Genomic DNA, 14,072 nt, shown 5'->3' with positions numbered 1-14,072 from the left:
TACCTTGCCCTTGTCAGTGAGAGAGGGTTTAGTAAGTACTAAGTGCAAGAAAGAATAGTAAAAAGTAAAGTGCTGTAAATCCAGATATCAGCTTATCTCTTGGTAAACTTTTCTTTGCAACTATAGCTTAAATGTATCACCACAGTATGAGAAAGACATAGGAACCTTAAATGGCGTTACTCAGGTCACTGTGCTGAGAAGACAGCTTTGTAACATCTACAGCATATTCAGCCTGTGTGGAAGGAGAAGCTAGATGTAAGGGACCACCAGGCAGGACATCTTTCCTGAGCATGTTCCACTGAGCACTTGGAGGCTTTGCGTCCCCCATGCATGCAAGGGAAGCACCTCATTACTAGGTCTGGCACCTACAGAAACCACGGCAGCGTTGCAGTTGTATAGGGCTGCAGTACTAGAGGGGTCCAGGTTTTCCGTTCCTTAGTTTCAATCCAGTACATCAAGATTGACTCTGAAATAATCCATCCTCCTCCTCATGGCTGAATACCTCTTGTGCAGAAAAGAGGAATCCAGCTCTCGCTACCCAGCGAGGTGTTGACCCACATCAGCAACAGCTATTGACTGAGCCCAAACTGACTGTACTGGTTGAAACTACCACTGGGAAAAAAAAAACCCAACCCACTGTAATACTGCTGTAGAAGCTTTCAAGTGCAAGTGCTAGCAAACAATACTGTGCATGCTGGCTCATAACACCCTGCGTAGAGTCCAGTCTCTTACCTGACTCCTTCATTGAGGTTGTAAAGTTCATGGTCCGGGAGACCCTTACGCTGGAACACCGCTATTACTCCATTGTGGATACTGAAAGAGGACATGAGGAGTCATTAGCACCCGATCACATTTTAGAACGCTATCACTTCCACAACAAGCTGAACATCTCTGCCTAGACACTGCAGGAACTTTTAAAAAGTCATAGATGACTTCTGGTACCCCATGCGTTAAATGGACTTATGCTCTAGAAAATAGATGACATATTTGAAAATCAGTTCTTTTTGATTTGTTCCAAATCAGTAACTTCAACAGTTGCACATCTGAAATCAGTAATTTCAGAAAACTTAGGCTTATATATTTTAGGTACTTTAAGTATATTAAGTATAACTTTTAATCTATTCACCACAGAGAAAATTAACAGCTTCACTATGATATTCACCACGTTGTTGGCATATGTTTGTCTGAGCTATGGTTACTTGATCTCTTTATCAACAAATCAGCATTTATCCAGGCTGGACACTATACCTGAAGTTTAACCCACAAATATAGCATCCCTGAATGGAATCTCAAGAATGGTTAATTCTTTAAAAAAAATTAAAAGAAACACTGGCCAATTATGAATTTTACGTCAATTTGACCAATCCCTCATTGGTCGTCAAAAATGAAACAACAGAAAGGGGCAATTGCTTACAAAGACTGTTTAGTATTGCCACTTACTCACTTCTCAAAGATTTATGCTCTTGCATCAGCTAAAGGAAAAGCAAGGCTGCACTTGAAAAAACAACAGGTCTAGAGTTTCTAAGGCAAACCACGAGAGAGGCATAGGCCAACCACCTCTCCTACAAAAATGTTCCCTTCTTCATTTTCGACATGATTTATAACTGTTCTGCAAGCAGATGTTGCTAAGAGGTGGTGACTTTCTGCTGCAATCAGACACAACTAAAGACGGGATTGAGACCTCAAAATTCTGTAGCTCAACAGAAAGTCACATACCCAATGCTGTCCATCCCTGGAGTGTACAGACACCAGCCCCATAAATTCTAGGATGCTGAATGGCAAAATCCTGCCACGTACTACAGGAACCTGGCAATCCACATGCTTAGCAGTGATGCTTACCAGTCCCATGAACTTAACAAGACTGCACCTCAAAGGGTTACTGAAATGAGTAAGTGCTTCAAGATGAAGCTCTGAAATGCTCCTGAAATACACCTGACACAATTAGAGTGCTGACACATCAGTCTAAATCACTGAGCTTAGGTCTGAGGACAAAGGTAAAGAAATGCCAGTGAAAGGTGAGACCAAACCTGTTCCAGCATTACTAGAAGGGAGTAGACGTCTCCTTCCCCAACCCAGTGCCACCTTTTGTAGCCTCACAGCTTTGACTTCAAAAGGAAAGAAGACTCACTCGGTCCCTCTGTCAGCTCATCCTCACTCCTCCACTCTTGGAACCGCTTGGCAACATCTACCACATTTAACTATGGAGTGGAAGTCTCCAAAATCTTAAGGTCTTTTAGGTTTCAGCTGGGGTAGAAGCATCTTTTAATGACCAAGAACATACTGCAGGGTGAGCTCAGCCTTTATTCGACGGTCGTACAGATGCTTTAGTTTCCCAATGCTAACACACAAGAAAGCAGCCTTTATTAGCTCCACTGCTCATATTATTGCTGCTTGGTTTCTAATACGACTGCTTTTACTGAAACGACCATTCCCACCGCTGGCAGTGACTGCAAGTCATTTAATTTCTGAACTGCCTCAGTTACCCCACACATAAAATAAAGAGGATGACAGTGACCACTGAAGAGTGTTTTAAAATATATTTATGAAAATAATAACAAAAGCAATGAGTGTGATTATCAATAGCAGTATTACATGCTACCATTGTCACTGTTTTTTTTTTTCTCCTTCCCTCACAATCCTACTCACTGCAAAGGGAAAATACAGATTTTGGCGTATGGCTCTTCCTATTCAATGTTGCACCTGAGAAAGCAAGTTGACATCTTAAGATGTATTACAAAAACACAGGGCAGAAGTCTTTCTGCTCTGCACCATCTCCCCTGGTGTCACTCATTCTGCATGCCATGTCCCAGACTGTACTCAGCAGGAGCAAGGAACAGTAAAAACCAGCCTCAGTGATGCTCAGGAGGCATATTTATGGGCCATCAACTTGAATCTCACCTCTAGAACATCTAGTGAAAAGATCTTCCAAGAATGAGAAGCTATAGCATACACATCCCTCCTGGGGATCTTGTTTTACCAGTGATGCTGAAATATAATTCTTCAGAGCTTTGCAGCTGACCTCCCCCTGCTCACACTGTGCTGGAGTCTGGTGCAATGGACCAGCAACTGGCTTTAGAGCTCTGGAAAGCAAAACCAGGACCAGATTTGCCCATCTTGGGGGTACCAGGATTTGGGGTTGCCCTGCCTTGTGAAGAAGAGCTAAAGGTGGTATCTGTTCATAAGGTCTCCAGAGGGAGGAGGCCTGATTCCTACCGGTGGACAAATTTGGTCAGCTCAGGGCCAGATTCAGCCACATGCGGCTGCTCCTACCGCAAGGGATGTCATTGCAGGCACTATGCCAGGCGGCAGTGGAGGGCACGTGGGGACCTCAGTTACCCACATTAAACCTTCCCAGGACCATGGTAAGGCAGCAGAGGAATGGGCTGGAAGGTAAACGTGATGCTATTCACTGAGAGATTTGAAATGCAGGCACACAGCAATGCTGAACAGCAAAGAGATGCACTGTTAGAAAAGCTCAACCACGTTCAACTGTAGAAAAAGGAAATTAAAAGTGGCAGTTGAAGGATATGACCCGCTGTGGAGAAATGCACAAGCAGATCAAAATAGGAACCATTATTCTCTACTGTCTTTTGCTCCTTTGATGATGCTTCCAAGGCGTTAAGTACTCCCCCTGCCACGGTGGCCCCTCTTTACCCCCTACACCCACGTTTGCAGAACTACACTCATGATCTAACTCAGCTTATTTTGGCTGGCTCAAACAGACACACTCAATTTACAATTATCTGAAAATTGGCAGCTAAATGTCTCTGGTATACAGTGAAGTGAGTTGGGTATTTTAATATTATGAGTAATATGTGAAGTACGATTAATGTAGTGAATAAAACAAGCAGTCTTTACACGCTCTTCTGATTCGGAAATGAACTTTGCAATGTTCCCCGCCAGCCTTCTGCAGAGAAGAATGACTAAATATCTCTCGTAGAAGCCAACGTGCTCTCCCTCCTTCTCTTTTGCACTGCTATCTAAACAAGGGGGAGGTTTCCTCTCTCCAGCTTAACAAGTCCATTATTATTCCTCAAAGAATTAAGAGAGACCAAGCATTTTAAGAACGAAGGGAGACAGGTGGTGAGTATTTAAGTTATTGCCCATGTAGTAGAACTGCACCTATATAAAACATCCTAGTGGTGATCTTTCAATCTGTCTGGGATCTCCCTTGTAGGAGGGACAACTGCCTTGTCTAGAAAACAAGTCTTGGCCCTACTACGTTGACCAGCAGCCTTTCCTTCCCACCCCAAACAGCAGCGCTTGCCTGCGGGGTGCAGGCATGCAGTCCCAGGAGAGCCATGGAGATCTGGCCCTCCACACTTGCTCAAGAGGCAACAAAGAGGAGTTGGAATAATTGGGATGCTATTGGGGGCATAAGCTGTCAGGATAATAAAAAGCTAGCTTAAATCTTCTTAGTTACCTTAAGCTAATGAAAAAAACAAACCCAACTCTTGCTTAAATTAAAGTAACGCTATAGTTTCTATAATGAATGATTGTTTAAAAGGGTTTACTCAGAATGGTACAACCTTTTGGTGTAAAGAAAAACTGAGCTGCTGCTTACACACAGAAGTCCTGCAAGATGCTTGAGGTGGGTGGATCACCTTTATTTGTGCCTGCGACCAGCCTCCACTGAGGCTTAAGTCAATAATGTATGTAATTAAACTTGTATTTTAATAGTTAACCTGAATTGGAAATGCTTTGTAAACTCCCTTCTGTAGCTCTTTTACAACATGAAAGTTAATAATGGGTGCACTCATGCACTGGTATTACTCTGAACACCTTCCCTGTGGTTGCTGTGTGTGTAAATGTGCGTTCAAGGTGCACAAGAACAAAGCAGTGCAGAAGAGACAAAAAAGAGCCCAAAAGAGCCCCAGAAAAAGGTCAGCTCCTGAATTGCCGATGTTCAGTACTGATTAAGGTTCCAGTCTTCAATCAAGACCAGAGCCCATGCTGCATGTCCAGAGCTATAAATGCTTCTGGTTTGCTGCATTGTACCAACAGACACATTTTCCTACTCCTGCAGCCCTGCACTTTCTCCTGCTTAAGGAAATGTGCAGTTTCTAACTCTCCTGCATCAGTATCTTCTCCTGGAAGAAGGGGGACCTAGAAGCTCCGTGCACCTGAGCAGTGCACCTTTGAAACAAGCTACAGCCACCCTCACACTGCAAGAACACGCAAATCTCCGAGTTCCGGGATTATAGCATGTCTTGAAAGCACAACACCAATTCATTAGCTAGTTCCTCAACTGGTGTGAATGAGGGTAAATTGCTGTGTCAGTATTATTTAACTTGAACCCAAGCACTAAGATACATTGTGCAGGCATCTTTCCATAAAAACATATGCCACGGGTCACTCTTCGTCTGAAGACTATAGCTAGAAGGCAACGTTTTGAGAGATCAGCATTGGGGCAGAAAGAAGCCTGGGAGGAAGCTTCCCACGGCTCACTGTGGGCGGCCAGGAAGAGAGAAGCATGGCTACAGAAGGCTGGCTGTAGGAGGGGAAATCAGGATTGGAAAACTGCAGAGACCAGGTTTTTTTTTTGGGGGGGTTGCCTTTAGAATGAAGACAAAATGTCAGATGGCCCCAACAACGTATTGTGCTTATCTATCCCTCAGTGGCCACAGATTGCCAAAAGAAAACTACCTACAACCAAGAAGGCACTCACAGCAACAAAAATCAACCCAGCAGGCTAAGAAGCTTCATCTCTTTGGAGACACTACTCATTCCAGATTTGCCTGATCCTCCAGAAGAGGCACCAGCTTCAGGACTCACTATTCAGCTGCCCAAAACATGGGGAACAGCAGCTCTAGCACACACAGCGCAGACCTTCCCCACTGTTTGCGTCAGCACGAAGGGATCTGGAAGGTGTAAATCCCCAGAGCACAAAGCTGGATGCTCGCTGACGGCACTCCCAACCAGCCTAACAGCGTGAGTGCCAAGACAGGGAGGGTGGGGTTTATTATTCTCATTTTTGCATAATAGAAAGCCACTACCTATGTAGCTCAATACCACCAAAACATAGACTTTCCTTGAGTCACTAGTTGTGCACCCAGACACCGCTGCCTTCCGTGGGTGGGAGGCTGGCTCCCCCCAGCGCTGAAGTACCACCCACCCCATTTCTTTCATTGATGTTTTTGAGAACCCAAGAAGAAAAAACTTGTGATTAAGACACTGGTTTCTCCCAGGTCAGAATCAGTTTGTCCACAGAGTTGAGGAACAATAGCAAAGTTTGGCTTGCAAGTCTGTGTCTGAATCCCGATGTCCTGTTTGCTTCGACGGTGGCCACGGCCCTCCCAGCTCAGAGTTTCTGGCATAGCAGGTGGAGTGACCCACGTTTTCATTTGTGCACAGCACGCAGGTAATGTTGGTTCTCTAAAGCAGTTGCTACCTTTGCATGCAAACAGCGTGGCTGAATATATCATGCCATTTTTTATTTAGTGTTTGCAAATCCTCCCCTTTCCAAAGCTCCAGGTGAAGTCTGTGAGCAAAAACAATGCTGTGTGAATAATCACAGCCTGCAACTACCAGGTAGAGAAAGACAACATTTTCATTTTCAAAAGGGACTAAGTGACTTAGGGCTCATTTCCTCTGGACAGTTACGGGAATAGCTAATTAACAATAATTAACCTGATACACTTGCATCAAAACCTCCTTGAAGACACCCTTGCTCCAGACTAAAACCTCATTTTTCTGAATTAGCTTAACCCAACTGGGAAGAGCTCATTTTCAGCACAGCTTCAGTCCAGCTGCAACTCCACAGGCTTTCCATGAGACCTTGACCCTCTCAAAATAAGCTTGCAGCTGGTAGTTCACTTATGTTTCTGAAATTTCTACCCAAGGTAAAGCAGCCTGTAAAGAGGGATAGGCTGCAATTACGCACTGGATCATACAAGTAAAAATACGCTGGTCTGCAAAACTCCATCTTCAAAGAGTTTGAGAGGCATCAGTTCACAAACTTCAGCAATCATAAACACTACCATTACGTATGAAGAAGTTGAGACAGACAGGTGAAGGGACTTCCCTGAGGTGTTACCAAGAGTTAATATCTCTATGGAGTATAGGGCTATGGAGATTTTGGCTTCCAATTATACGGCATTCAAGCAAGTATAAATATGTCTAGAGGGTTACGGGGAGCAGCAATTTGCCACCACCACCACTTTCTATTACTGTAGTGAAGGCTGGCATGTGCTCCATGGAGCAGTGGTGGCATGACCAGATGGGAAGTCCCCTTCACACCCCATCTCTCCTCCCCATACCACAGTTTGGCTCTGTCTGCCCCCCATGCACACACACAGCCAAAAGCTCCAAAGAGGGTTCCAATTAAACGGTCGGGAAAAAGAAGCTGATCCTCAAGGCAGTGGAAACATTTTAAAGTATTTCTAAATAAACACTAAATATTGGAAGAAAGAAATTTCTGAATAGATGCAGTAGATAAATATGCTGGTCTGGAATGTTTCCTCCATTAGAAAAGCCTCACCATGATCTAAAAAAACACTCATTTTTAATTAGAAGATGACATATGGTTCCCATGACTGTAAAAATTACTTTACAGCAAGTTATTGTGCTTATTACAACCCTGTAAAAATTAGCCCAAACCATAAAACTCTTTCTGATTCCATGTGTCTCCTTGGATTTACTGCTGATCTCACTAATGTCACAGGCATCTCATCTGTGTTTTCTTCACCTTTTCTTTTCTATCTCATACTCTTTCACATTTCGGTGAATTTTCCCCATTTTCTTACACCAAAGAGGATCTAAGTACATTCAACTAGAGGCTTTCCCACAGCACAACTCAGACACTATCGGCTCCTGATTAGGCAGTCTGTGCTAGCTCAGTCAGAATGAAAACCTTGCGACAGATTTTATTTGCCCCGAGAGCCCCCCCCACCCCCCGGCTTGCAAGCTCAAGATTAAAAACTCTGGGTTTCTCAGTCCAATTGGTTTAGTCAGCATTCAGCCCTCATTTTTTGCCTGCAGCAGAAAAGGGGGGGAGAAAAGGAATTGAAGACAATGCTAGGGAAAAAATCTAAGCTATTTTAATCCAATGCAAATTCTGTGAGCTGTAACGAAACTGTATTGTTCCACTATGTTGCTGTTGGTTGCTAGTTAACATGCACTGCCGGTGTGTTGCTGCACAGATCTTTTGGGGTTCATGGGAAAGCAAGCTCAGAAAAAGCCGTGATATAAAGTCTAATTTGTATAGTAGCACACAGCAGCTTGGTACCGATTTCCCTTTGATCTAACGGTGTTGAGAAGTTTTACAGCATTTTAGTTTGGAGGTGAAGGGAAGTTATCGGGGAGGAAGAGACCTTCCTTGCTAGCACTGAGTGCTACATGCCCCCCGCACACCAAACCCTGCGATTAAGGTCCTGCAGTTTGCCCTCCCTCGGTGTCAGCAAGCAGCAGGCATCCTCTGGTATAAGCAGTCTGAGGGCTGAGAGTGGTCTGAACAGAGCGAAGGGGACATCGCTGGGCAACCAGACTGCAGCCACACACAAGCCACATCCTCCTCAGGCAAAGCCCACGGTGACAGAGCTGCTACCTTGCAGAAGACCCCACAAACAAAACTCCAGCTTGGCAGCTTTTCAGCACGGTCCCTGGCAGGGCCGAGGCAGCATCCTTGCTCCACCTCAAAGGGCTGACTTTCAGCATGGGATTGGGATCAGCAGTCTTGTGTGGGGGAAGGCCTTGCCATGGGGTTGGGGTTGTGCTTTACCTCTCCCCACATCAGTTTTGATGAACGTGGTTCAAAGCCTCTTTCAAAAGCAGATACACACATGCCACACCCAGGCACAGCTGCTAACGTCAGGCAAGAAACCAGCAGACATTTAAATACAGAACAGCCAGGCTTGGTGAGAGGGAAGAGCTCTGCTGGTGCATCTCAACTTCCTTGATCAGCAAACTCTTATGCTTGATATTGCACAGAACGCAACAGCACAGGCAATTCTTTCATTTGGAAGAACAAATATTCCCATAAACCAAAGTATGGCATGACAGTCCCCTGTTGGGGTGTTTTAATTTTGCTTGAAAAAATAAAAAACCTTCTACAGCCCAAGATTTTCAAAACCCACCTGAGATTTCTGGTAAGTCAGAGTTTAGATGCTCAGTTTGTGACACCAACATTACAGTCTCTCCACGAGAGCTGAACACCAGCTCCCTCAAGACCAGACCCTGTTTTACATGCCAAGATGGGCGTGCACTGGTGATAGGTAGAACCTACAGTGGCCAACTTCTTAACACAACTAATCCAACATCATTTAAACCCTGGCCTTCCTGACGATAAGCTCCAGTTTTACAGCCTGTAAAATATCTGAGTTTCTTAAAACCAAGAGAGGATACAAGTTGTTTTGCACTTGAAAGAAGAATTACCCTCACTCTGTCTTCCACTCAGGAGAAAGCCTTGCACTATTAAGTAAGAAATAAAGGGCCTTCCCTTTGCCCGTGCAGTGCGACTGGCTCGTAATCTGGAGTACTTGCATAGCTTTAGGCAGCTGTTATTGCAGGCATGCGATGTCCAGTTGACTTGCCATCGCAGGTACCACCAGTCTGCCACCCCACGACAGCAGCTCTGCCGGTGCTCCCAAGGCATTTCAGAGGCATGTGCCACCAAACGGCAGGGACGGCCCGGCGATCCCTGAACAGGGAAAAGGCAATCCCCAGCAGGAAAGCGCGTTTAGGCCTACGTTCACACAAAACGGCGACAGGATGACTCACGGACACCTCTTCCAGGAACAGGCGATGGGACAGCTGTCTAAGTGTTTGGATGAAACACACAGAAATCTAGCTTGCTGACAGGTAACAACTTCTGGCCAGAGCTATACCTGCCCTGTCCAAATTAAAAATAACAAACTCTTGCTCATCTCACTTAGGAAAACCCTCTGGTTTGAGTATCAGCAGCCCTTAAGCCTGGAGCCGTCCCCCTCCCATGAAGTCCCAGGCCTGACCTGCTCTCCATTCACACCCGCCTCCACAGCTTGCTCCCTGCAAGCAAGACCTGGAAATACTAATCCCCGCCAACTAAAGCTGCCAGCACACCATCACAAAAAGGCTTTGGGAACTGTATTCTGTCATCTTGATTCAGACCAAGGAGTATCTTACTCCCTGCTGCTCCCTATGGGGCTACTGGCCAAGTGAAGCCCCAACTGGCACAAGCCAAGGTGGCCCAATCTAGCCTTTAATTACCACCACCATCCAGACCTCGGGGGCAACTCCAGGTCATATAAAGAGCACGATATTTGAACAGAAACTTGGTTTCTTTTGTGACCAGTATAGTTTCAGCGCTTGGTGTGCTGCTGGCATTAAATAACTAATTCATAATGCAGGCATGAAACCACATACTGGGTGGTGAGAGAGACAAAACGTGGTATTTTATAATTCTTTGGTTTTGCTCAAAACTCAAATACCTTTAGCAAATGTGTCTATAGTTCACTGGTATTTTTCTTCTTACAGCTGTACCGCCATACAATTATAAAGCATTACAAATGACGCTTTCCAAGCTGTGACCCAGGAGATGACATTTCATTTTCAAAAAGGACATAAGAATATAATTCCTAACGACTTAAGAGACTTAGACTCATCTTTAAGAGTGTCAACAATACGGTCATTAAGATGCTTTCTGAATATCTGTGCTAAGTGACACATTCTCAACGAAATGTTTGCATGGTGTTTTTTTTTTTGTTCAAACAGTAATAAAATTCAGACGTGTAAACACAATAAAGAAAACAATCAGGGCTTATTTTTCCCTGTCCAAAGTGCGTGTGCTTGCGTGCGCACATGCACACATGCACAGAGATTTGTATTAATGTGAGTAAATTGAGTAGACTTTGTCATATCTGTATCAACGACCAGCAAGATATATACAGTTATGCAGATAAAAATAATGTATTTTAATAGCTGTGTATATACAAATGTTTTTAAACTAAAATAAACCAGATCAACCTCGACCGAGAATATCTAGATAGACATAAAGACATATTTGTAGCTGGACCCTGTGAAATAAGTCCTTGTCCGTCACAAGGAAGAGCAGGCTGAGCAATCTGCAGGAAAGGCTCTTTGCTATCATCCTTCAGGGAAAGGTTAACACCAACAGGAAAAAAAGCTGCTCCCGTCCTTTACTTGAACACGAACTCCAGTACGTGTAACGCGCTAACGCGGAAGCCCCACGTACTGTAACCTTGCCGAGCTGGCAGCAAGGCAACCTAGCCTGCACGCTGACGGAGCGGCGACCCGCGTGTTAATCACGGCCACGGGAGTGCGGAGAGGCAGCGGGGGAGTCGGCACATCGTGAGAGACCTTACCTGTTCCAGGTAGCGTTGGAGCAGGCCCGTCGCTGCTGGGTCCCCCGCTCATCCAAGGCTGCCTGCTCTCTCTTGCCCAGATCACTGAGGCTGGGCGAACTCATGAACTTCAACCTGCGAAGAGTCCTCATGGTCAAATGTGTGTTTGCGCGTGGCAGCTACAGATACACCATCCTGTTTACACACACACACACGCAGCTGGAGCAGCAGCAGCGGCAGCAGCAGCAGCAGCAATGCGAGCAGTTCCCTCCGTTTGCTGTTCAAAAAAGAAACTTAAAAAAAAAAGAAGAGAGAACCAGTCTCTACGGAGCACACCTCTGCCAGCAAGAAAACAAACCTTTAATCAGATCAACTCTGACGTCATCAACTGTGGTTAATAATTTCTCCAGTCCTTTCAAAAAATAAAAGTCAAACTTCTGGCTGCTCCTGCAGCACTTTGAAGGGGCCCCTTCAACCGCAGCTGCCCCGAGAGCGAGGGCTTCCCCTCCCCCTGTCCCCAGGCACCACGACCCAGGAATCTCGCTCAGTGCCGCGGCGGCGTGCTCCACCTGTCGTGGGAACTGCTCGGCTCCTCCAGTGGCTTGGGGGGGTCTGCGAGCGTTTCTCAACCTGTCCCTCTCTCTCTCTGCACTCATAAATGGAAATGAAACTGGAGGGCAACGGACAGAAAAAAAAACCACAACCACCCACCAAAACCCAAGCAACCAATACTGACGTACTGAGACTTTATTGGAAAGTTTCATAACTGCCTGTGCCCTGCCACGTTACGACACTGCACACACACGCTCTCGCTCCCTCGCTCATACATATACATACGCACACTCCTGTATGCATTCCCTCTCTCCCGTACGCACACAGCACAGCCTCATGGCTCGCCTGGGAGGCTGCTTCGGCTGAAAGTATCACATAAGCCACAAGACGGGAAGTATTCGCAAGCAACACAACTGCAGAATGAAAAGAGCTGGTTTGGGTTTTAGCATTTTGAGGAATTTTTGGTGGCGCATAGAAGAGTCAGACACTTCGTCTTTCTCTGCCTTTTTTTTTTTTAAATCGAGATAACAGCTGCACAACTCGGGGCATACTTAGTTTCTACAAAAGCCCCAGGTGTCTTATCTTCAAAGGAAAAATCTTCTTTCTCTCTCTGACTGCAGCATTGGAGCTGAAGGATATGCTGCTACAAGACTCCAGCCTGTGCTTAGCTCACTGTCACTCACTCATGGTTCTGTTTTAAATTCAGGAGTGCCTGGCTCATCTGCTGGGAAGTAATGTAACAAAACAGCGATTAGCTTTCTCAGAAAAGAAACTGTTTGCAATAGACTGAGCCAGAGCGTAATAACCGCTCTTCTGTGGCTACGGCATTGGTCTCCAAACAGTCTGGTAAAAGCCATGAGGGCTCCTTTCAGAGTAACCTTCCACTCACTAGAAGGGGGCTGCACTACAGACAAACTTATCCTTTCTTTTTTTTCCCCACCTTCTACTTACTCTTTTCATCTGTGATAACCTATTGTCTAGATTTGGGCTATAACTGGATTTGTTTGTGTCCAAATAATATTGCAAAGCCTACGTTACAGGGGAACTGAATTTCTCACAGTGAGATCTGCCCTATGTGCATCATTTACTGACAAATTTTAGTAAAAACTGACTGCTCCCACTACTCACCCAAACTCAGCTACGTTTATTGCTTATAAATATTTACTTCCAAAATTTATATTTGGTATTACCTCCGTGGGAAGCAACTGCAGAACTACCTAGGGAAATAAATCCATTTTTACCTCATGCTAGTTTTAGCAGCAGTAGTTTTATCCAGCTGCTTGGATTAGCGTTATATTGATTGTCCTTCCCACACCAAAACCCTCAAGTATACAAATGAGCATCACAGTACATGGCATATAACATTTCACTTTGGAAGGGACCTGCAGCTCCCCACCTAACCTATGTACAAAGGCATAGCTATCCCCGGTCTCTCCCAGATGTTTAAATCTGTCAAACAAACGAACAACAATCCACTATGTACACAGCAGCAAAAGGAAAACAAACACAACAATATATGGCTGTATTCTAAGGAATGAGATGGCTTCTACAGCATACAAATCAGTGACCAAAAATAGATACAGCAGAATACTGCTTTGTTCAAATCGGATGAAGGGCACTCCATTTCTGTGGATAATACCGCCTGGGAGAGCAGGGGAGCACAACTTGGTCTGAGCTTCTGTTGAGGGCTCAGATAAACGCGTGTCTACCCTGCTAAGTGAAACAACTAGCTAGATAAACCTGTGGCAGTATAATTCCAACTAATTTCATTTTCCACCTAGCTCAGTTGCTTTTCTGCTTCTCACTTGCTGTGAATTTGATAGGCCTTACAAAACGTTATTATACTGGATTAAACCTTTGGAATTTTTAACTCTTTGATCTCTCAGCACCACCAGATACTTAAAAAACTGTACCCTGATGATGCCAGTATGTCAGCAGCTACATAATAACATTTCATCTGCTTTTTTTCTTAAAATCCTCAACTTGCTAAATTGACTGAACCCAAGGAGCTGCTGGGTCAACCTCGGATATGCCACACAACACTGCCAAAAGCAGTACGTGGCTTCCTCATAAAACGCCGAATCCCAAGAGAAGGAAAAAAAAAAAAAAAAAAACCCTTTAAGTGGAAATATTACACCTAGAGGAGTCAGACTATTTTTATGCCACCCCATCAATCTCAGTAACCAGTACTAGATTCAGAGTTGACGCATGCACAAAGCATATGGGAGAAGCAGCATTCCA

General features: G+C 44.9%; 1 protein-coding gene across 2 annotated transcripts in view; it reads right to left on the bottom strand.

The window, feature by feature from the left end:
* The window catches only part of PRR5 (proline rich 5 (renal)), a 97,899-nt gene that overhangs the window by 47,472 nt on the left and 36,355 nt on the right, over positions 1-14,072 (bottom strand). The window contains exons 3-4 of one of the 2 annotated variants that reach the window (XM_009879713.1): positions 11,301-11,414; positions 733-813 (exon numbers count right to left, since the gene is read on the bottom strand). In XM_009879713.1, coding sequence (XP_009878015.1) covers positions 733-813; positions 11,301-11,404 — 185 coding nt within the window. In that variant the 5' untranslated portion in view covers positions 11,405-11,414. Of the gene's footprint in view, positions 1-732; positions 814-11,300; positions 11,573-14,072 lie in introns of both variants that reach the window. The other variant, XM_009879712.1, reaches the window with a different exon arrangement.

This window comes from Charadrius vociferus, unplaced genomic scaffold (assembly GCF_000708025.1).
Source record: "Charadrius vociferus isolate BGI_N301 unplaced genomic scaffold, ASM70802v2 scaffold90, whole genome shotgun sequence".
Taxonomy (NCBI): Eukaryota; Metazoa; Chordata; class Aves; order Charadriiformes; family Charadriidae; genus Charadrius; species Charadrius vociferus.
Note: the sequence above shows the minus strand (reverse complement) of the source record. Positions and strands in the feature narration are given on the sequence as shown.